Source organism: Macaca mulatta, chromosome 2 (assembly GCF_049350105.2).
Source record: "Macaca mulatta isolate MMU2019108-1 chromosome 2, T2T-MMU8v2.0, whole genome shotgun sequence".
Classification (NCBI taxonomy): Eukaryota; Metazoa; Chordata; class Mammalia; order Primates; family Cercopithecidae; genus Macaca; species Macaca mulatta.
In genome coordinates, this window is record NC_133407.1 from 110391666 (window position 1) to 110416579 (window position 24914).

General features: G+C 41.1%; 1 protein-coding gene across 15 annotated transcripts in view; it reads right to left on the minus strand.

The window, feature by feature from the left end:
* SETD2 (SET domain containing 2, histone lysine methyltransferase) overlaps positions 1-24914 on the minus strand; it is a 154847-nt gene that overhangs the window by 34758 nt on the left and 95175 nt on the right. For 8 of the 15 annotated variants that reach the window (XR_003727278.2, XR_013413846.1, XR_013413843.1 and 5 more), the window contains 3 exons: positions 16754-16802; positions 11630-11813; positions 5987-6656 (listed from right to left, as the gene is read on the minus strand). Coding sequence is in view for 9 of the 15 variants with exons in the window: in XM_028844062.2 (XP_028699895.2) it covers positions 5987-6656; positions 11630-11813; positions 16754-16802 (903 nt within the window). In the remaining 6 variants the exon portion in view is untranslated. The remainder of the gene's footprint in view (positions 1-5986; positions 6657-11629; positions 11814-16753; positions 16803-24914) is intronic. The other 7 variants (XR_013413845.1, XR_013413847.1, XR_013413844.1 and 4 more) reach the window with 1 other exon arrangement.

Here is a 24914-nt window from a genome sequence, read left to right on the forward strand (position 1 = left end):
TTATTCACTTCTAACTACTTCAGTGGATTTCCACATTACTCAGTCTAACAGCCAAAAATCCTCTTAAAGCTCCTCCTAAGACCCTATTGTAACTTCTTTGACTTCATTTCCTACTACTGGTACCTTCACTTACTTGGAATAGAATAGATTTCATAATTACCTCACATATTCCGAGTGTGAACATTTAATATTCTGATATTCTGATTTTATAAAACAAGAAAAAAGCTAGTTCAAACTCTAATTTTGGGGGAAAAAAAAAATTCACCACGATAAAACATGTTATTTCTAGAGTCACCAGGAAGTCAATCATCCAAATGTACAATAGAAAACTGCTAATATTTTGGAGGACAAAATTTCTTTGGCCATCATTGACAATATATTCATGAATAATTTTTCTGACAAGATCGGATGTTTAAGTAAGGCTCATTATGCAGACACTAGTATTTGATTCATATGGAATAAAGCTGTGGTTTAGAAGACCACTTCCAAATGCTGGCTGGGAGATAACAACAGCAGTATCTACTTATTTTTTAAAAAAAGACTTCTAGGCTTTTAACAGTATGAATTTGGTTTCTATAAACCAAGAAGGGAAGGCGATTTGCAGTATGACTGGAATAATGCAGAAGATATACACGTTTGTGAGACATGTACATATTATCATGTGACTTATCTATTTGCTAAGGAAAAACCTACATGAGATTTTTGTTTTATTTTTTCTGAATCACAGAAAAACATGAATGTTTGTTTTTCTGTACCCAGGCTGGAGTGCAATGGCACAATCTTGGCTTACTGCAGCCTCAACCTCCTGTATTTAAGCAATCTTTCCACCTCAGCCCTCCCAAATAGCTGGGACCACAGGCATGTGCCACCACACTCGGCTAATTTTGTTTACTTTTTGTAGAGACAGGGTCTCACTATGTTACCCAAGCTGGTTTCAAACTCCTGGGTTCAAGTGATCTTCCTGCTGCAGCCTCTCAAAGTGCTGGGATTACAGATGTGAGCCACCACGCCCGGCTGAAAAACCTGTATGAGATTTGAAGAGCGCGCTCATTCAAATGACTTAAAATTACACAAATGAGGCCAGGCATGGTGGTTCAAGCCTGTAATCCCAGCACTTCGGGAGGCCGAGGCAGGAGGATCACCTGAGGTCTGGAATTCGAGATCAGCCTGACCAACATGGCAAAACCCTGTCTCTACTAAAAATACAAAAAATTAGCTGGGAGTGGTAGTGCACACCTGTAATCCCAGCTACCAGTGAGGCTCAGGCAGGAGAATCTCTTGAACCTGGGAGGCAGAGGTTGCAGTGAGCCGAGATTGCGCCACTGCACTCTAGCCTGGGTGACAGAGTCAGACACTATCTCCAAAAAAAAAAAAAAAAAAAAAAAGAAGAAGAAGAAGAAAAAATTTTACAAAAATGCTAGTTTCTCAAATATATATCCGCTAGAAGTATCTTTCAACTGTGACTTTTTTTGGGGACGGAGTCTCGCTCTGTCTCCCAGGCTAGAGTTCAATGGTACAATCTTGGTTCACTGCAACCTCTGCCTCCCAGGTTTCAAATGATTCTCCTGCCTCAGCCTCCCCAGTGGCCGGGATTACAGACACCCACCATCATGCCCAGCTAATTTTTGCAGAGATGGGGTTTCACCACATTGGCCAGGCTGGTCTTGAACTCCTGACCTCAGATGATCCGCCCACCTTGGCCTTCAAAAGTGCTGGGATTACAGAAGTGAGCCACCATGCCGGGCCTAAAATGTGCTTTTTTTTTTTTTTTTTTTTTTTTTTTTGAGACAGAGTCTTGCTCTGTCGCCCAGCCTGGAGTGCAGTGGCGCGATCTCAGCACACACAAGCTCCGCTTCCCGGGTTCTTGCCATTCTCCTGCCTCAGCCTCCTGAGTAGGTGGGACTATAGGGGCCCGCCATCACGCCCGGCTAATTTTTTTTGTATTTCTAGTAGAGACGGGGTTTCACCATGTTAGCCAGGATGGTCTCGATCTCCTGACCTCGTGATCCACCCGCTTTGGCCTCCCAAAGTGCTGGGATTACAGGCATGAGCCACTGCGCCCAGCTAAAATGTGATTTCTAATGGGAATTACAGAATAAATCTAAGAAGGTCCAATAGGTTTTAGAGGGAAAAATACAATTTTTCTGTCACCACTTCTAGAAGAATAAAAAATCATTAAATTACTTTATATCTGAATCACTTCACTTTATATTAGGTCAGTACAAAAGTAGTTTTCACCATTTTTCACAGTAAAAGCCATGACTATTTTTGAACCAACCTAAAATGAAAAATTACAGTCTAAGCACTCAAACTCTTGAGATGTAATTTAGAATAACTCTGTGAGAATAAGTCACTTATTAGTGTCACAAGACCACTACAAATTACATGACCTCTGTTAAAATTGAGCTTTTCTGTTTAGTATGCAGTTGTGTAAAAAAAATCAGTCACCTCTGATAACAAAATTGTTCCAAATATTAAAGATACCGAATATGTAGATACACAGACATAAATGTATATTATATCATGTTACATATTACTTCACCACCAAGGTTATCACAGCTTGTGAACTCTGAGTAGCCATGCTGTATGGTTAACACTGGGCTTCAACAACACAGACTTCAAGGCTCCTAGAGGTCAGATTTTTAGGGCCAGACACCAGAAGGATGAACATGACCATATGTTATTTCTTTTTTTTTTTTTTTTTTGAGACGGAGTCTCGCTCTGTAGCCCAGGCTGGAGTGCAGTGGCCGGATCTCAGCTCACTGCAAGCTCCGCCTCCCGGGTTCACGCCATTCTCCGGTCTCAGCCTCCCGAGTAGCTGGGACTACAGGCGCTGCCACCTCGCCCGGCTATTTTTTGTATTTCTTAGTAGAGACGGGGTTTCACCGTGTTAGCCAGGATGGTCTCGATCTCCTGACCTCGTGATCCGCCCATCTCGGCCTCCCAAAGTGCTGGGATTACAGGCTTGAGCCACCGCGCCCAGCCGACCATATGTTATTTCATAGCCCATTACTGTCAATAATTTCCCCTCAATACTATTAAGGTAACTATGTGTATAACTGTAAGTAACCATCAAGGTATACGGTGCTTTGAATCTATCATTATTAATATCCCTTATCTTATGCAAATCAAAACCATCCTGAGGCATTCTGTTCATTTTATAGATGAGAAAACAAGGACTCAAGAATATTAATGCCTGTTTCTAGGATGCACAGTAAACGATAAACCAGGACTCGAAACACACACTAACAATATATTCTATGTTTCTCAATACCCCAAAGCCCAATATCATCTGATCAACTAATCTCACACAGTGAGGAATGGAAAGATAGTTGAACCATCACAGCCCATTTACCTACTACTTAAATACACACAAAGTAGATTAGGGAATCAGTAAGTACTTCTTGATAGGGACAGACTGAAAGACTAGAAGCGAGTAAATTGTGATGCTTGGCTCTTATGACTAACAAATAAACCCAAAATAATTTTTTTTTCTCATTGGGAAGGAATAAATGGATTTAATTTTATAATAAAAACCATATGACCAGTGAGCTCTTTACTGTCTTTAATGGATACCTTTCATTGCTGTTGCTTAGACTCTAGTGCTAAGATAGGACATATTTCAGGAATAGGAATAAGGAGAGACGTAAACCATTTTTACGGTATCCCTGACACATATTTTTAGGGAAAAACTCAAAACTAATGGCTTGGCCAAGAAAGAATATGGCTCATATCCAAGTCAAATTGACAGTAAAACAAAACCAAAACCCAAAACATTCTGTAGGAGGCAGAATTAAACATACCCTCTCCCTACACACACACACCCACAAAATTCATACCTGATGACCAATAATGCCCATATTTTCACTAGCCTTCTATAACAATGTAACAGTCATTTTAAACCAAACAACAAACAAAAAGCAGAAAAAAACTATAAGCATGTTTAATGGAATGCTATTTATAATTATGAAAAATAATTTTCCATTTAAATGACTACCCCCAGTGAAGTGGATGACTATATAATAGGGTATTATACCCATTAAAACATTTATGTATGTGTATATATATGTACACACACATATAGTACAATAGTAAATAATTTGAAAAAGTGGTTACGAATCATTTTAAGGAATTGAGTCAAATCTCTTTCCCCTACTCCAAGATCCCACCACAGTGGTCCCCATACTTATCCCCTCTGGCTCCTCTTAAATAAAGTCTGACTTACTATCTTAAAAAAAAAATCATTTTAAGTAGGAAAACGTGATATAAAAAACCTCAAGTCAAGACAAATATATAAAATATATAAAACGTGCTTTAAAGGATCATAAAAAATGAAAGTAGTTAATACAGTTAGGGTTTTAGTAATTAAAGCAGGATACCTTGTCATGGCCATTTTAACAAATGTTTTAAATACAGCTTCATTATGAAAACATGAACAGAAGTAAAAATTACTGTTTAATACTACGTATTATGTGCCGGAAACATTGTTGGGAGTCTTTAACATCCACAATACTTCATTTTTTAGGGGTAACAAGGAGTGCTGGGAGAGAGACAGAAATGCGGTGATGATAATGCTTTGAACATTTTTGTGTCTACAGCTTTAAATGTACTGCTGGCCAGGCGCAGTGGCTCATGCCCGTAATCTCAACACTTTGGGAGGGCCAAGGTAGGAGAACTGCTCTAGGCCAGAAGTTCAAGACCAGCCTGGGCAACACAGTGAGACCCCATCTCTTTAAAAAAAATTAGCAGGGTACAGTGATGCACACGTGTAGTCCCAGCTATTCGGGAGGTGGGAAGATCACTTGAGCCCAGGAGTTTAAGGCTGTAGTCAGCTATGATCACATCACTGTACTCCAGCCTGGGTGGCAGAGCAAGACCTAATCTCTTAAAAAAAAATAAAAAATAAAAAAAAAAGTTCTGCCGGCCAGGCGCAGTGCCTCACGCCTGTAATCCCAACACTTTTGGGAGGCCGAGGTGGGTGGATCACGAGGTCAGGAGATGGAGACCATCCTGGCTAACACGGTGAAACCCCATCTCTACTAAAAATACAAAAAAATTAGCCAGGCATGGTGGCGGGCACCTGTAGTCCCAGCTACTCGGGAGGCTGAGGCAGGAGAATAACATGAACCCAGGAGGTGGAGCTTGCAGTGAGCGGAGATCACGCCACTGCACTCCAGCCTGGGCGACAGAGGAGACTCCATCTCAAAAAAAAAAAAAAAAAAAGTTTTGCCTTGTATAATTAAAAAAAAAAACAAAACTTGATTTTATTTATTTTTTGAGATGGCATCTCGCCCTGTTGTCTAGACTGGAGTACAGTGACACTATCTTGGTTCACTGCAACCTCTGCCTCCCGGGTTCAAGTGATTCTCCTGCCTCAGCCTACCAAGTAGCTGGGATTACAGGCATGAGCCACCATTGCCAGCTAATTTTTTGTATTTTTTAGTAGAGACGGGGTTTCACCATGTTGGCCTGGCTGATCTCAAACTCCTGACTTCAGGTGATCTGTCCACCTCGGCCTCCCAAAGTGCTGAGATTGCAGGTGTAAGCTACCACGGCCTGGCCTGACCATGATTTTAGAAAACACAAAAATATTACCATGATGAAGGGTTCTCCCTTGGCAGAAATAGAGGCCTGCTAACAACGGTGTGAGTAAGTTGGAAAGTGAATCCTCTATATCTAGTTCAGCCTTCAGATGATTGCAGCCATGGCTAACGGCTTGACTGTAATTTCACGGAAAACCCTGAGCCAGATCCACCCTGCTAAGCTGCTTCTGAGTTACTGACCCATGGTAACTGTGAGAAAATACTTACCTATTGTCTTAGCTGCCAAGTTTTGGCAATATTTCACACAATAGATAACCAATACATATAAAGTTCATCAACATATGCAAGTAGTCCATGGTAGGACTTCCTCCCCTGTACCAGATTTAACTAACATCCCATGAACAGACCATAAAGCAGAAAAGCGAAGTTTCAGAATTAGTTACCTGTACAATTGGTGGAGTTGTCTGTGAATAAGGTGATGTCACACCATAGACTGCTGGACATGTCTGTCCTTGATAATATATGGTTGCTTGAGACTGTGCAGGAGAGTACTGCTGCTGTACACTGACAGACTGCTGGTTTGAATCCCAGACACTGTAATTCTGTCCCTGAACTGGGCCGGGGGCCGGCACTGGCAAGACAGCAACGCTGGAGTCTTGGTGTACTACACCTTCACTCTGGGCCACATACTGGGAACTGGAAACTTCCACAGAAGCTGCCACATGTGGCACCACTGGTACTGGTGGTGGGGCAGAAAGGGGTTCTGTAGAATGTCCCACCATGGGCTGAGCATGATCATAAGGAGCTGGAGAACACACTGGGTCCATGCTGGGTGTGGGCAGGAGCACCTTTCCAGCATTAGGGTTGCTGGGATCCACATAGGCCTGCATGGGATAACCTGGTGGGTAACCAGCAAAGGGATGATGTGGGGCATTATAACCAAGAGAGTCATAGGGCAGTGGTGATGTCATTCCCAGGTTCTGCATCTGTTGCTGTTGTTTCTGAGCCTCCCGTTGAGCCACCTCTTGCTCAAACAACTTCCGGCGTTCCTCTGTAGAAAGTTTATTGCGGTCTTTAATTCGTACTTTCTTTTTAGAAGTTGGTGTATCATATCTAGAAAGAAAATAAGGACCACAAAAAGTTTCTCCCTAAATCACAGACATAATCAGAGCACTAGTAAGTATTATGTCACTCATAACTAAACCACTAACCACACCAAACCCTATTTGGCAGTAGTTTAAAACTATACTCAAAATTACTCAGCTTGTCTTGCAGACAGAACAGAATCTCAAGGAACTGATAATGAGATGAAAATAATTTCATCTTTTTCCTTAGGTTTCTAGAATTTTAAGATTATAGATAGATATAGCAACCTATTCTTTATAGCTGGGGACACTGCTATACTCACAAATTCTAAAATTAAAAAGCAGAATAAGTGTCATAAATCAAGAAATAATCCAATACTCAATCCAATTTATTGTCCCTAAATTCCACAGTATGGTCAAGCAGGAGATCAGATTTGAAGAGAAATACTTGAAAAGTAACCTTCAAATTCAAAAGTCTAATGAATTCCAACTAGGAAAAGAAAAAGAAATCCTCATAAAAACATACAGTAGAAAGCCATATACAAAGAGAACATCTTAAAAGTAGACCAAGAGAAAAGCCAGATTAGAGAAGGATGAAAATTAGACCAAGTCTCACAAAACCAGTTAAGGGAAGCCAGAAAACTGAAGAATAGAGTCAGAATGTTGAGAGAAACTATTTCCCCCAAAAAACTTTCTTTCAAATATGAGCGAGAGGCCAGGCATGATGAGGCGGGCAGATCAACTGAGGTCAGGAGTTCAAGACCAGCCTGGCCAACATGGTGAAACCCTGTCTCTACTAAAAATACAAAAATTAGCTGGGCGTGGTGGCATGTGCCTGTAATCCCAGCTATGCAGGAGGCTGAGGCAGGAGAATCGCTTGAACCCGGGAGGCAGAGGTGGGAGTGATCTGAGATCGCGCCACTGCACTCCAGCCTGGGCAACAGGGCAAGACTCCATCTCAAAAAGAAAAACGGAGAATATTCACATAAGACTTGTACATAGCAACAATATTCACAACAGTCAAATGTCTCTGAAATGATGAATTTAAAACTATGGTACATGAATACAATGGACTACTCAGCAATAAAAAAAAAAAACCATTGAGACACATAATAACATAGATGAATGAATCTAAAATGCAATATGACAAGTGAAAGAAGGCAGATTCAAATGCTATATACTATATACCACTTTTTTGACATTATGGAGAAGACAAAACGAGAGGGTCAGAAAGCAGATCAGTGGTTGCCAGCAGTTAGGGATGTGGAAGGGACTGACTACAAAGGGGCACAAGGGAATTTTTTTTTTTTTTTTTTTTTTTTTTTGAGACAGACTTGCTCTGTTGCCCAGGCTGGAGTGCAGTAACATGATTTCTGCTCACTGCAAGCTCCACCCCCAGGTTCACGCCATTCTCCTGCCTCAGCCTCCTGAGTAGCTGGGACTACAGGCGCCCACCACCACGCCCAGCAAAAATTTTTGTGTGTGTGTGTATTTTTAGTAGAGACAGGGTTTCACAGTGTTAGCCAGGTTGGTCTCAACCTCCTGACCTCGTGATCTGCCCGCTTTGGCCTCCCAAAATTCTGGGATTACAGGCGTAAGCCACTGCGCCTGGCCTTTTTTTTTTTTTTTTTTTTTTTTGAGAAGGAGTCTCGTTCTTGTCACCCAGACTGGTGCACAATGGTGTGATATCGGCTCACTGCAACCTCCACCTCCCAGGTTCAAGTGCTTCACCTGCCTTAATCTCCCCAGTAACTGGGATTACAGGGGCGCATCACCATGCCTGGCTAATTTTTGCATTCTCAGTAGAGACAGGTTTCACCATGGTGGTCAGGCTGGTCTCGAACTCCTGACCTCAAGTTATCCACCTGCCTCAGTCTCTCAAAGTGCTGGGATTGCAGGCGTAAGTCACTGCGGTTGGCCAGGAATTTTTTTTTTTTTTTTTTTTTTTTTTTTTGAGATGGAGTCTTGCTCTGTCACCCAGGCTGGAGTGCAGCGGCGTAATCTCAGCTCACTGCAGCCTCCGCCTCTCGGGTTCAAATGATTCTCCTGCCTCAGACTCCTGAGTAGCTGGGACTACAGGCACGCGCCACCACACCTGGGTAAGTTTTGTATTTTTGGTAGAGATGGGGTTTCACCATATTGGCCAGGTTGGTCTCAAACTCCTGACCTCATGAGTCACCCACCTTGGCCTCCCAAAGTACTGGGATTAAGGCATGAGCCACCATGCCTGGCCGGGAATTTTTTAAGGTGATGGAAGTGCTCTGTATCATGCTTGTGGTGGTGGTTACAAAACTGTATGCATTTTATTTATTTTTTCAGACAGTCTTGCTCTGTCACCCAGGCTGGAGTGCATGGTGTGTTCTCAGCTCACTGCAACCTCCGCCTCCTGGGTTCAAGCGACTCTCATGCCTCAGCTTCTCAAGTAGCTGGGATTACAGGCGTGAGACACCACGCCCGGCTAATTTTTTGTATTTTTAATAGAGACAGGGTTTCACCATGTTGGCCAGACTGGTCTTGAACTCCTGACCTTAGGTGATCCAACACCTGACCTTAGGTGATCTGACAGCCTCGAGACCCAGGAATTCAAGACCAGCCTGGGCAAAATGGCAAAATTCCGTCTCTACAAAAAAACAAACAAAAAAATCGGGGGTCATGGCGCTTCCTTGTAGTCCCACCTACTGGATGGGGGCTGAAGTGGGAGGATTGCCTGAGCTGGTGCAGGTAAAGCAAGGCTGCAGTGAGCCATGATCATGCCACTGCACTCAAGCCTGGACAACAGAGTAAGACCCTGTCTCAAAAGAGACCTAATTAGACAGAGATAAGCATACCCAAAATTGTATCAATGTTAAGTCGCTACAGAATCATCTCTTTGGTGGGTAGGGTTCTAAGGAAGCAGATTCTAAAGAAGAATAAAAGTCTGAGAAAAGACAAGATTTCCCAGAGGAAAACCAAGAAAGGGGTAGTGTTTTGCTATGAAAACCTAATGGAAGCTACAGTCATCATGAGCCCCAGAAAAAGGTCTTCCCATATATGAAAATTTGTGGGAGAGAGGCAGCACTGCAGACAAGTGAAAAGGATGGGTTTTCAAGTAAATGGTGCTGGGACAACTGGGTATTAGAGAAAAATAAAACTGAATCCCTCCCTTATAATATATACAAAAATTAATTCCATATGGATTAAGGATTTAATTCTCTTAAAATACAAAAAAAATCTCCTCCTCAAGGGTAGGGAAGGATTTCTTAAGACACAATAAGCAAAAACCATAAAGAAAATATACCATATATGATACATTCAGCTAAATCATAAAATTCTATTTATCAAAAGGTACAAAAAGAGTCAAAATACAAGCAGAAAACTGGGAGAAGATATTTGCAACAATTATCACCAAGACAAAACTATATTTAGAATATAAAGGACGTATACAACTAAAAAAGACAAATAATTAAATGAATGAACAACACATATAAGATAGTTCACAGAACAGCCGAGTGCGGTGACTCATGCCTGTAATCCCAGCACTTTGGGAGGATAAGGCGGGCGGATCACAAGGTCAGGAGATTGAGACCATCCTGGTTAAAACAGTGAAACCCCGTCTCTACTAAAAATACAACAAATTAGCCGGGCATGGTGGCGGGCGCCTGTAGTCCCAGCTACTCGGGAGGCTGAGGTAGGAGAATGGCGTGAACCCAGGAGGCAGAGCTTGCAGTGAGCCAAGATCGCGCCACTGCACTTCAGCCTGGGCAACAGAGCAAGTCTCCGTCTCATTAAAAAAAAAAAAAAAAAAAAAAAACTTCACAGAACAGGAAACAGAAATGGCCAATACAAAGCTATAGTAACCAAAACAACATGGTACTGGCATAAAAACAGACACATAGATCAACAGAACAGAACAGAGAATGCAGATATAAATCCATCCATGCCGGGCGCGGTGGCTCAAGCCTGTAATCCCAGCACTTTGGGAGGCCGAGGCAGGCGGATCACGAGGTCAGGAGATCGAGACCATCCTGGCTAACACGGTGAAACCCCGTCTCTACTAAGAAATACAAAAAACTAGCCGGGCGAGGTGGCGGGCGCCTGTAGTCCCAGCTACTCGGGAGGCTGAGGCAGGAGAATGGCGTGAACCCGGGAGGCGGAGCTTGCAGTGAGCTGAGATCTGGCCACTGCACTCCAGCCTGGGTGACAGAGTGAGACTCCGTCTCAAAAAAAAATAAAAAGAAAAAGAAAAATAAATCCATCCATTTACAAACCAACTGATCTTCAACAAAGGCACCAAGAACTTATAGTGGGGAAAGGACAGACTTTTCAATAAATGGTGCTGAGAAAACTGGTTAACTACATGCAAAAGAAAGAAATGGACAATAAATATATGACAAGATGTTCAATCTATTTAGTAATCAGGGGAATGCAAATAAAAATCACATTACATACCCAGATAGTTTAAAACTAAAAAATTCTGCCAACTGCAGTGTATAAATGCTTTATCTCAATTTTTTAAAAAGCAAATTTAATTTAAAAGGAACTTCTCTGGGATAAATGTTTTCTAGCCTCCAGTAAATGATTACATAGTTTGTTTTTCTACCAGCATAACAAGAGAGCTTCTGACTAGATTTATTAAAAATCAGCATTTTAATTAGTATGGCACAAAACTCACAAGAAAACAAAGTTCTGGCCTTTAAAGAATCACCATTATCTCTGAATACTTATCTCCTACCAACCCCCATTGCACTTGAAAGAACAAATCTTTGGCTCCCAAAATGACATTTAAATATTATCAAATAGGAACCATTCAAGAACCAAAACCTATTAATCTTCACAGCTACTACTACTGTCAACAGAGAATCTATCTTAAGATTTACCAGTAAAGTTGTATACTCACTCATCAAAATGTAAATACTAATTCCAAAAGTCCTTGGTGTTCAAAATCAGCAGTATATGACTTGGGTACTTTTTAACTTGCTCAAAACAAAAACAAAAACAAAAAAACTCACACAGGCCATTTACCTGTCATCTGGCCTTTTTGTTCCCCGCTCATAGGCAGAAGGTGGTGGTGAGAGGGAGCCTCTTCGTTTCCTTTTCTCTTTATTTTGAGTTTGCTTCTCTGGGTCTCTCTCTCTTGACCTATTAGGAGTCTTTGGGGCAGGTGTTTGATCTCTGAAGCCAACAGCATCCCTTCCTCGTTCAGCTGCTAAGAGAAAAGGTTGTTTTTGTTGTTGTTTTTAAGTTTATTTGGTGGACTTTTCTCCATCATGACAATATATCAACTGTATAATAAAACTTCTATCCAACAAATTATCTATGGACTCCTCCCTCATATACCCAGTCCTGAATTTGAATGAGATACAAGGTCTTATGTCTGTGTTTACTCTATTCACTAAAAGTCTCTTTCAGAAATGCCCTTTTTGTCTCTTTCCCACCAAAGACTCAGTCTAAGCTGTTAACATTTCTAAAAGTTCTGTGGGCACATGCATGCAAGATATTCCCATTACATTTAGCAAGGCAGTTTACTTGTCAGTTAAAAAATGTAAAAGCCTTCAACTACCCTATAACTCTTCATATTTATAATCTACAGAAAAGCAGCTCGATGTCCTAAGCATAAGAACCTCAATGAGAAAAGTCTAATTTTTTTTTTTTTTTTTTAAAGGTACGCATGGTGGCTGTAGTCCCAGCTACTTAGGAGACTGAGGTGGGAGGATCGCTTAAGCCCAGGAATTCAAGGCAGCAGTGAGCTATGATTGCACCACTGCAGTCAAGCCTGGGCAAACAAAGCAAGACCCCATTTCTTAAAATTAAAAAAGTGGATTACCAAGCAACATTTTAATGAACTACAGTTATCTCTCGGTATAAATTGGAGACTGGTTCCAGGAACCCCCTTCCCTCCACACCAGAATCTGTGTATACTCATGTCCCACAACCCACCTCACAGAACTCACATATACAAAAAGCTGCCCCTCCTTATAGGCTGGTTTCATATCTTATGAATACTATATTTTCTATGCAGATTTGGTTGACAAAAAAATCCACTGTATATGTGGACTTGTGTTGTTCAAGAGTCAAAGGTATAACTATAAAAGAAAAATATCTCAAACTCAGGTGATAACTTTGGAAGTCATCTAAAGCCAGAGAGCCACATCTTAAAAAAACATAATACCAGGCTGGGCATGGTGGCACACACCTGTAGTCCCAGCTACTTGCAAGAGGCTGAGGCAGGAAGACTGCTTCAGCCCAGGCATTCTAGGATGTAATGAACTCTGTTTACACCACTGCACTTCAGCCTGGGCAACAGAGCAAGATCCTGTCTCTTAGAAAAACAAACCAACAAACCAAAAAATCAGATGCCAGCTTCCTATTCAAAGATGGTATTAATAACCTTCTTAATTTACAGTGTCTCTCTTTACCTAGAATGGTTCTTAATCTCACTGTTTTCACTTACCCAATTCCGTTCCGGTGCTCTCCAAAGCTGTCCTAAGTACTACTTTTCACTGATCACACCTCCTAGTTTCTCATCTCCTTAAGAAGTCTAAATCTCGGCCGGGCGCTGTGGCTCACACTTGTAATCCCAGCACTTTGGAAGGCCAAGGCGGGCAGATCATGAGATTAGGAGTTCGAGACCAGCCTGGCCAACACAGTAAAACCCCACCTCTACTAAAAATACAAAAATTAGCTGGGCATGGTGGCAGGTGCCTGTAATCCTAGCTATTTAGGAGGCTGAGCAGGAGAATGGCTTGAACCCAAGAGGCAGAGGTTGCAGTGAGCCAAGATGGTGCCACTGCACTCCAGCCTGGGTAACACAGCTAGACTCCATCTCAGGAGGAAAAAAAACCAACTAAATCTCACCACTAAACATTTCAGTATCAGCTGACTGGCATAATATGCTGTTGCTTTGTGTATGTTAGTATTGCTCTTTTATTGAGAATTTCTCTCATAGGACAAGGAAGAGTCTCAATAAACATTTACTGCTTTTTCTTTTTCTCATCTCATAAAAATGTGCTATGGGTTGTTTTACTCCCTCAGCAACTGAGTTAGGTTTCATAAGCCTTTCTCACAATTCTCCTTTGAGGTGGCCCAAAACCCCAAGTATTTGCAACATGGTTACTAATCTATAGCCAGGTATGAACATCTGTCAATGAGAAGCTAACATAACTCATTTGTACCACATGCTGGTAGAAAATGCATTATAATTAAATTAACTGCTCCAGCTCACAAGGTATTAGCACTACATCCTTTTATGAGGTGCCATTATACAGTTGCATCTGGATCTACCCATGTCTATCTTGTTTTCTCCTGCAAACCCAGGATTCTTACCTAGTATAAATTTCCTTAAAATGTGACTCTTTCTTCACTATACCCTGATAAAACAAAAAAGGAATCATACCAACAGTTCATATTCTGACTCTGCATCTTAGAATATGTGACGCAGACAAGTCATTCCATTTATTCAGGCTGATTTCCTAATATTATAAAAATGAGGGTAAAGTTAGACTACATATTTCCTGAAGTGTTTCACAATCCTTCTGAATTTTTTTTCTTTTTTTTTTTTTTTTGAGACAGAGTCTCACTCTGTCGCCCAGGCTGGAGTGCAGTGGCGCAATTTCAGCTCACTGCAAGCTCCGCCTTCCCAGGTTCACGCCATTCTCCTGCCTCAGCCTCCCGAGTAGCTGGGACTACAGGCGCCCGCCACCACGCCTAGCTAATTTTTTCTTTTTTTGTATTTTTAGTAGAGACAGCGTTTCACTGTGTTAGCTAGGATGGTCTCGATCTCTTGACCTTGTGATCAATCCGCCTGCCTCGGCCTCCCAAAGTGCTGGGATTACAGGCGTGAGCCACCACGCCTGGCAATCCTTCTGAATTTTAAAGGTTCTAAGCTTTAATTGTTTGACATTAAGAAGTGGAAACCAGGCATGCATATATATATATATATAATATATTATATATAAAATTATATTATATATTTTATATATATAATTATAAACCTTATATATTATAAGCATTTTCTTATCTAGAAACCTGAGACTAAGATGGAGGGTTCCACATGTGAAAGAGAGACTAAGGTCGGCAGAAAAGAGGCTACTCTCTGAAAAGATATAATTGTTCATTACAGATCATCCTCTGCATCTCATGGATGCAAAATATTGTGGAGAAATGCCCATAGGTATTTAAGCTTTGCTTGTGCTGCTACTAATAGTTTTAACTCAGTGATCCCAGAAAGCTAGCTTCTGATAATCAATCCTATAGTGGTGCCACTGGTTTTGCCAACCACTATTGCCCAGTCCTGCCTTCTTTTTTATAGGAAGAGTTCTTTGCAGCCTTAAGTAGAATGTGCAGCTATGAAGAGACTAAACCAGAGAGTGGAACTAAAAATACTCGAAAGATAAACAGTGGTGCAAAGGATATCTCACAGGTCTTTAACCAAAAAGACTAAGATTATATAAAAAGTTATGCACACCAAAAATAAAAAGACAAAAAAAAAATTGTCACACTGGCTTCTTCATTCTATTTATAGTGGGTCAGTGGTGGAGGTACTCATGAAATCAATAACCACAATAAGTGATCCCATTCCTTGAATCTCTAAGTAAGTTTGCTGGAGGAAAGGAAAGAAATTCTTAAGGCTGGGCATAGTGGCTTACATCTGTGATCCCAGCACTTTGGGAGGCTAAAACAGGAGGAGCACTTAAGGACAGGAGTTCAAGCCTAGCCTGGGTAACATAGCAAGACTCTGTCTCTACACCAGGCATGGTGGCACACACCTATAGTCTCAGCTACTCAAGAGGCAAGAGGATTGCCTGAGCCCAGGCGTTCGAGGCTGCAGTGAGAACTACGATGGTGTCACCGTGCTTCAGCCTGCATGACAGAGTAAGACACTGTCTCTAAAAAACAAATCAATAAATACGTTTGTTGGAAATGTAACTAAGTGGTAAAGTCCAGAAACCAGACTCCCATGGCCTCCCTGCTATCCATTCTGAAACAATGATTCTAACCTTTTCAGGGGTGACTGAGAATCTGATCAAAGTTTTGAACTTGCCTCAGGAAAGTAAATACACTCAATCCTTGAACAACATGAGTTTGAACTGCATGAAAGTCCACTTATATGTGGATTTTTTTCTGCCTGTGCCACCCAAGACAGCAAGACTAATCCCTCGTCTTCCTCCTCAGTCTGCTCAAGGTGAAGATAAGGATGAAGACCTTTATGATGATCTATTTCCACTTAATGAAGAGTAAATATATTTCCTCTTATGATTTTCTTAATAACATTTTTATCTAGCTTACTTTAAGAATATAGTACACAATACACACAACATATAAAATATGGGGAGTTAAAAGTTATGTGGAATTTTGACTGCACAGGGTATCTGTATCCCGTGTTGTTCAAGGGTCAACTGTGTACATACAGAATTTTACACGTAAACATCTTTTTTCCTTTTGGAGACAGGGCCTCACTTTGTTGCTCAGGCTGGAGTACAGTGGCACGATCATGGCTCACTGCAGCCTCAATTTCCTAGGCTCAGGTGATCCTCTTACCTCAACCTCCTGGTAATTAGGATTACAGGAACATGCCACTATACCTGGCTAATATTTTTGTATTTTTTGTAGAGACAGGGTATCACCATGTTGCCCAGGCTGGTCTCGAACTCTTGGGCTCAAGCAATCCACCTGCTTCAACTTCCCAAAGTGCTAGGATTACAGGTGTGAGCCACCCTGCCCAGCTGCATATAAACATCTTGAGGTAAAGACCCTCCCAAAGACATCTAGAAGTATAGATTTAAGAATGTCTGCTCTATCTGGTGTGAAGGAAAAAAAAAAATCAAAATCACAATAATAAAAGAAAAAAAGACTAAATAAAAAAATAAAGAATGTCTGCTCTAGAGGACAAACGAATAGAAAAAAAAACTAGTAAATACTGAGTTCAAGGAAGTGACAACAAAACAGTGTAAGAGACAGTTCCTTCGGCAAAACGTCATTAAGAATAAAAGCACAAGTTTCCAAACTTTTACACCAAATATTTCATTTGCCCAGTTATATATTCTCTAGTTTCAAAAACAAAAACACTCAAGTTCTTATCAGTTACCTCTGCACATAACAAAAGAATATTTGTAAAGCCATCAACACAGAGTATCTCTGAATACCTACTTGTGTTCTCCTTTTCAGTTTGACTTTTCTTTGGAATTCGATATACCTCCTGCAAAAAATAAACCAGAGGGAGGGTTATTAGTGAGGGTGGAAATGGTGATTGCTTTGAAACTGATTGTTTTCACATGACAATAAAGAAATGGAAAGGAACAAGCTGGCACTTATTCTCTAAAATTTAACTTATATCTGGGCTTTAAGTAAGAATATATCCTGGCCCCTTAAAAACAAGTAAAAAATATATAGCACAAATATATATTTTTACATCTATCCGGCTTGTACGATCTCACTAGCAAAGTAGTGTACTAAGTGACTGGGCAAGAATACGCTTCCTGGCAATCTTTTTTTTTTTTGAGATAGGGTCTCGCTCTGTCACCCAGGCCGAAGGACGCTGCCATGATCTCGGCTCACTGCAACCTCTGCCTCCCAGGCACAAGCAATCCTTCCACCTCAGCCTGCCAAGTAGCTGGGACCACAGGTGGATGCCACCATGCCCAGCTAATTTTTTCTAATTTTGTAGAGATGGGGTTTCATCATATTGCCCAGGCTGGTCTCAAACTCCTGGGCTCAAGCAATCTGCTCAGCCTTCCAAAGTGGTGGGATTACAGGCGTAAGCCACCATCCATGCCTGGCCAAGTATTCATAATTCTAATGTGCACTTGCCATCTCAACTTACAGAAAGAAAAGGTTAGTAACTACCCAGTTATATATATATATACACTATCAGAAAAATTGTGTGTGTAAAGACAACTCCTACTATTCAGTGTATTTTTCTAAAAATGCAAAACCAACATGACTAATGGCCAATGTAACATCTACTTTTACATAGTGATTGTTATAAAAAATATACAGGTTAAGCATTAGTTCACTGCTCCTCTTGATCACTGTACTAAAATTGATCCTGAGAAATGTGAACTGTTTTAAAGGCTTTTAAGTACCTTTTCTTGTTGTGTTATCTAAGGCCTAGAACCTATTTTGTTTTTTAACAGCTCTTCACTATTCCATAGTCCATCGAGTAACTATTGGGCACAATACTTTCTTATCCAGTCATCTTAAGTGGGCCAGTAACAAGCCCACACACTCTCAATGGTACATAAGGTGATATCTTCCCTTCAGAGGAATCTCATAATATTAACCACACCTGTGTGGCCTCCTCTCCACAATTGTTGCTTCTAACAATATTTGTGAAAAATAATAAGCCACGTCACACAACTGAGGAAAGGTCATGATGTAATATTCAGTTGCCATTAAAAATTATCAATGTGGACTGCACAGATCCAGGGAAATCTATATAAATGAAAAAAAATTTTAAGCCTCCAATACTATATGCATGCTGACAAATTAATAAAGATGATGATTATAATTAATTATGCACTTATACTGTGTGCCAGGTATCATGCTGAACATTTCAAATAGATTTTTTTTTTTTTTTTGAGATGGAGTCTTGCTCTGTCATCCAGGCTGGGGTAAAGTGGCACAATCTCAGCTCACTGCAACCTCTGCCTCCTGGGTTCAAGCAATTCTCCTGCCTCAGCCTCCTGAGTAGCAGGGATTACAGGCACACACCACCATGCCCAGCTAATTTTTGTATTTTAGTAGAGACACGGTTTCACCATGTTAGCCAGGCTGGTCTCAAACTCCTGACCTCATGATCTGGCCTCTCAAAGTTCTGGGATTACAGGTGTAAGCCACCGTGCCCAGACTATCTTTTTGTTTTGTTTTTTTGAACGGCAGTCTCTGTTGCCCAGGCTGGAGTGCAGTGGTGTGATCTCAGCTCATTGCAACCTCTGCCTCCCAGGTTCAAGTGATTCTTCTTAGCCTCCCCAGTAACCGGGATTACAGGCACGTGCCACCATGTCTGGCTAATTTTTGTATTTTTAGTAGAGATGGGGTTTCATCATGTTGGCCAGACTGGTCTCAAACTCCTGACCTCATGATCTGCCCACCTTGGCCTCCCAAAGTTCTGGGATTACAAATGTGAGCCACTGCACCCGGCCCTTCAAATATATTATCTTATTTGAGCTTCAAAACAACCCTATGAGGTAAGTACTATTACCTCAATTTTCCAAAAAGAAAACTTATTTAAAAAGCTTAGCAACCTGCCCAAGGTTATGATGCTACCAGACAGTCTAACTCCAGAGTACTTTTATCTTCTGTGCTAGATGACACAGGACGTGCCTAACAACATTATTTTGAGAAGGAGTACCATTTTGAGATTTATGTACAAATGTAGGTGACATCCTCCATCCCCTTAACCTCTCCTATGTAGAAGGACTTTCATTAGAGCTGTGATTCTCTACCCTGGTTGTACAATTAAACCACCCAAGAAGCTTTCATGGAAATACCACCCAAGACAAAGTGAATCTAAATCTCTTTGATTTAGTGGGTGCCAGATATGCTCTTTTTTTTTTTTTTTTTTTTTTTTTGAGGCAGAGTCTTACTCTGTCGCCCAGGCTAGAGTGCAGTGGCGTAATCTCGGCTCACTGCAAGCTCTGCATCCTGGGTTCACGCCATTCTCCTGCCTCAGCCTCCCGAGTAGCTGGGACTACAGGCGCCCGCCACCACGCCAGGCTAATTTTTTGTATTTTTAGTAGAGACAGGGTTTCACCGTGTTAGCCAGGATGGTCTCGATCTCCTGACCTCATGATCCGCCTGCCTCGGCCTCCCAAAGTGCTGGGATTACAGGCGTGAGCCACCGCGCCCGGCAGATATGCATATTTTTTAAAAGCTCCTCAGATGATTCTGATACACAGAGAAGGTTGAGAACTACTGAACTACTGGCTATTCTTAACATCCTCACTCACCCCTTCCCACAAGAGAGAATCTGGGAGAAAAAACTAGGTAGGTCTGCCCTCAGCTAACAGACATCTGGGCTCTCTTTTCTCTTGATCTGCTTTTGCCTCTAGAGAGGGGATACATTCCCATCTGCTACTATGAGGGACATCTGAAGTTACTGAGTTGTCAATTTTAGCTGCGGGTAATACTGAAACAGGAATAAAGAGAGAAAGGAGCAAGCTGGCACTCTTAGTTCTGTGTGTCTTACTCCTCTATCTGCCTCTTAGAGGGGTTACCAGACAGGAAAAAGTAAGAATGCCACCTATTACCATCTACCCACACTATAAGGGAAAAAAGGTATTCTGCTAATCTTAAGAAGCTTGGAAACAATATTTGCATTAGGTAATCTGTAAACCTAGGCACTCCAAAAGACAGCAGGTTCATTCACAAAAGGTACTTAGAACTGATGTATTGAGGGTCCAACTAAGAATAACACAATTTTGACCTAGTTTATTTTGCATAGTATCTTGGCATCATAAGCATTCATTACAAACATTTAAAGTAATTTATTACATAGACCTCAAGCTGGGGACTCACTCTGTAGTGGCAGTTAATGTACCACCAGAAACGCTTCTCAAAGATAAATTCTTAGTTACATTCAAAAGTTTAGATCCACTACTAAGTTGAAAATGTATTCTGATGTTCACAAAATGATTACTACTGACTAATGACCAGGAGCTACTATTTACTGTGTGCCTAATCATATGAGAAACAATTTCTATCAATACGTACCCAAGCACTTGGAGTCCCTAACTTGATCCTCCCTCTTTATAGTCAAGGCTACATACAAAATTTAAGCTGGCAACTCAGATTACTCAACTAACACACACTCTCTCCTCCTTATTTTATATATTAAGAGTGGGATCCTGGCCGGGCGCGGTGGCTCACGCCTGTAATCCCAGCACTTTGGGAGGCCGAGACGGGCGGATCACGAGGTCAGGAGATTGAGACCACCCTGGCTAACACGGTGAAACCCCGCTCTACTAAAAATACAAAAATTAGCCAGGCGCGGTAGCAGGCGCCTGCAGTCCCGGCTACTCGGGAGGCTGAGGCAGGAGAATGGCGTGAACCCGGGAGGCGGAGCTTGCAGTGAGTGGAGATCGCGCCACTGCACTCCAGGCTGGGCGACAGAGTGAGACTCTGTCTCAAAAAAAAAAAAAAAAAAAAGAGTGGGATCCTGAAAATACAACTGAAGTTTTCCGAAGTCCCACAATATTGAAAGCTGAGAAGGAAGCAGCCACTTGAGGATAACTTTGACATTTCTTAAGATCATTCTGTCTTGTGAATAAATAGTATTAGTCTCAGTGATACTTGAGTCTGTCTGGAATAATGTCACTTCCACAGGCCACAGAGTCTGTTACAGAAACTGTTTGTCTAAATTGGCTTCATTCATGTTAACCCTTAATGTAAAATCACCTTTTTTTTTTTTTTTTTTTTTTTTTGAGACGGAGTCTCGCTCTGTAGCCCAGGCTGGAGTGCAGTGGCCGGATCTCAGCTCACTGCAAGCTCCGCCTCCCGGGTTCACGCCATTCTCCAGCCTCAGCCTCCCGAGTAGCTGGGACTACAGGCGCTGCCACCTCGCCCGGCTATTTTTTGTATTTCTTAGTAGAGACGGGGTTTCACTGTGTTAGCCAGGATGGTCTCGATCTCCTGACCTCGTGATCCGCCCATCTCGGCCTCCCAAAGTGCTGGGATTACAGGCTTGAGCCACCGCGCCCGGCCAAAATCACCTTACTTTGTTAATATTCCACTCAAGAGACTCACATACTATAAGAGAACATTTCAAATGATAATTATATTATCTGCCAAACAAAGGAGAATAGGATAAGGACATTTTTCAGATCTATAAGGTCTCAAAATTTCATTTACCGTTAAAGAATACTGAAGACAATGACTGTGGATGTTCTAAGATTTAATATTGTGTGTGTATGTGTGTGTATAGAGATGGGGTCTTGCTGTGTTGCCCAGGCTGGTCTCAAACTCCTGGCCTCAAGTGATCCTCTTGTCTTAGCATCCCAAAGTGCTGGAAGCCATCATGTCCAGTACAGTGGTGTGATCATAGCCCACTGCACCCTCAAACTCCCATGCTCAAGGGATGCTTCGATCTCAGCTTCCCAAGTAGCTGGCCTACAGGTACGTGCCACTATGCCTGGTATGTTTGATATTCTGTAAGTTAGGAAACTATGGTTCTAGGACTGATCTTGCCCTCAGATAGTCCTAAAAGAATCTGCTTCCACACTCCATCTGATATTCCTTACATATTATCCTCTTATTTCTTTAGTGTCTAGGTGCAAATCTCAACACACACAATTCACACACACTCAAGCTATAATTATTATGGGCCCTTACTGTCTTATTCTTTGCTATATCTCTAGCACCAAGAACAGTGTCTGGAACATAATCAGCACTCAATTCCTTTCTGAATGGACCAACAAGTGAAATTCTACTTCTAATTTATAGAAATCGTCTACACAGTGCTACATAAACTCAAAGTACTGCATATACCCTATGCTTTTTATCACTATACCATCAATCACTTTTATCCCTGGAAAGAACTACTGTTCAAAGGCCTCACCTACAGCCCAAAACATTTTGTATTTCCAGCGTCAGAGTGATAAATATACATCTGAAATTCAGGAAACAGGCTAAAGCAAAAGATCACAATTTGGGGAAATTTAAGAAACAATTAAGAAACAATAACATATAGTGATACTGCTGGAGATTGCCAAGACAGAAAACATACATAAAAAAATAAGCAAATAAAAGTAAAAGGTAGAGTCTTTAACTTGAAATAGTCATGTTCCATATAGTATGTTTTCTATTAATAAACACTTGAACAAGTTACCTACTACTACCAGGTCACATGGCTTATTTTACAATGTTTTCTTACAAAAGGCTCAAAAAGTACTCATTGGAAGCAATGCAGCACTTCATTAATACATCCCAAATAAACTCTAAAAATATACTATAGAAACAGGATTAAAATTATTAAATAATTTATAAGAAATCTTTTTCTGACAAGAAAAAAAAAGTTACCACTGGTTTAGACTGTTCCTGAGCTAAACAACACTTACAAGAACAAAATAATTCGCCAGGCACGGTGGCTCACGCCTGTAATCCCAGTACTTTGGGAGGCCAAGGCAGGCGGATCACGATGTCAGGAGATCAAGACCATCCTGGCTAACATGGTGAAACCTCCTCTCTACTAAAAATACAAAAAATTAGCCAGGCATGGTGGCAGGTGCCTGTAGTCCCAGCTACTTGGAAGGCTGAGTCAGGAGAATGGTGTGAATCTGGGAGGCGGAGCTTGCAATGAGCTGAGATCACGCCACTGCACTTCAGCCAGGGCGACAGAGCGAGACTCCGTCTTAAAAAAAAAAAAAAAAAAAAAAAAAAAACCAAAATAATTTACAAGAGTAAGATTTCCACCTTTTGTCATATAGATCAGATTATCTGTTCTGTAATAACAGATTTATTTTTGAAAACTAAGACTAGATTTACTTATTCCTTGTTAACAAGTACAGATCAAATCTCGTATAGGCCAACCAAACCTTTTTTCCTAAACATTTTCCCAAATGACAGCAATACTGAGAAAGAGAAAAAAAGACTATGAACAAGGCTGGGTGCAGAGGCTCACACCTGTAATCCCAACACTTTGGGAGGCCAAGGCAGGCAGATCGCTTGAGCCCAGGAGCCTGTGCAATATAGCAAGACCTCGTCTACAGAAAAATGAAAACATTAGGGCCGGGCACGGTGGCTCACGCCTGTAATCCCAGCACTTCGGGAGGCTGAGGCGGGCGTATCACGAGGTCAGGAGATAGAGACCATCCTGGCTAACACGGTGAAACCCTGTCTCTACTAAAAAATACAAGAAATCAGCAGGGCATGGTAGCGGGTGTCTAAGCAGTCCCAGCTACTTGGGAGGCTGAGGCAGCAGAATGGCGTGAACCCGGAAGGCGGAGCTTGCAGTGAGCCGAGATCTTGCCACTGCACTCCAGCCTGGGCAACAGAGCAAGACTCTGTCTCAAAAAAAAAAAAAAAGAAAAATGAAAAAATTAACTGGGCATGGCAGCCCATGCCTATAGTCCCAGCCACTCAGGAGGCTGACGCAGGAGGAGCTCTTGAGCCCAGGAGTTTGAGGTTCCAGTAAGCTAAGATAGCACCACTGCACTCTAACCTGGGTAACAAACTGACATTCCATCTCAAAAACAAAACAAAACAAAAACAAAAACAAAAAAACCACAAATACTGTGAGTAAACTGCCACTTTCACAGCTAAAAGAACAGACAAAACGCAGCAGGAATGGATAAAAAGAAAATAGAAAAGCAAAGCTATGGAGCCCAGAAGTTCAGGTGCCAACTTCAGGTAAAAGGCATTCTAGGAAAGAAGAAAATATTTTACAAAATTAAGCAGATAAATTTTCCAGAATTAAAGAAATATGAAATACTACTGAGAGATAAGGCTAAGAGGGCCAAAGGGAAAACAGAAGGATTATGACCTAGCAAGTATGCACCTGAGTAGAGGGGGAGCTCAAGTAGGTCAAAGAGATTTGATTGGAAAAACCGGAAAGAAAATTTAGAAGATACTAGACATGTCTGGAGGGTTTCATAAAATCACATACATGAGTGGGAAAGAGGAAGAAAGAGTGAGAGGGAAAGAAGAAAAGGGGAATGAAATAATTTTGTTTATTCTTTTAAACCCCTGAAGAAACACTCTAACGTTTAATAGCAGGGCTCCCAAGAAATGAAAGGTAACAAGATCTGTTCAGTTTTCAGCCACTAAGAAAAATGAGTGAAGAATATGAACAAAGTTCTTAAAGTAGGAAATACAAACAGAAAGATGTTCAATATCTAATACGTTAACAGAAAAATTAAATCAAAACTGCAATATTCCATTTTTGCCTATCAGTCTGACCAAGATAAAACTTGACAGTACTTGTGCTGCCCAGGGGTAGTGAAATTCTCATTCTTACGCATATACACTGCCAATGAGAGTTGAATGGATATAATAACTATGAAAAGCAATTTGGCCATACTTATCAAAATTACAAGTAACACAGACTATAGCTCAACAATACTAATTTTTAGTAACATAGCCAACATGCATATTCCTACGTGTCAATGTGTGAAATGACTTCGGTAAAAATTACTTGCTGCTAAGGCAAAGCAAGCAATCAACCTAAATGGCTATAATAGGAGAATGATTTAAAAAATTATGGTGTATCTATACAATAAAATAATATGTAGTTCTGAAAAATAAATTCTTTATAAACTGATATCAAGTAATCTTCACATTAAAAAGGAGCTGAATAATGCTGCCAATTTTATTT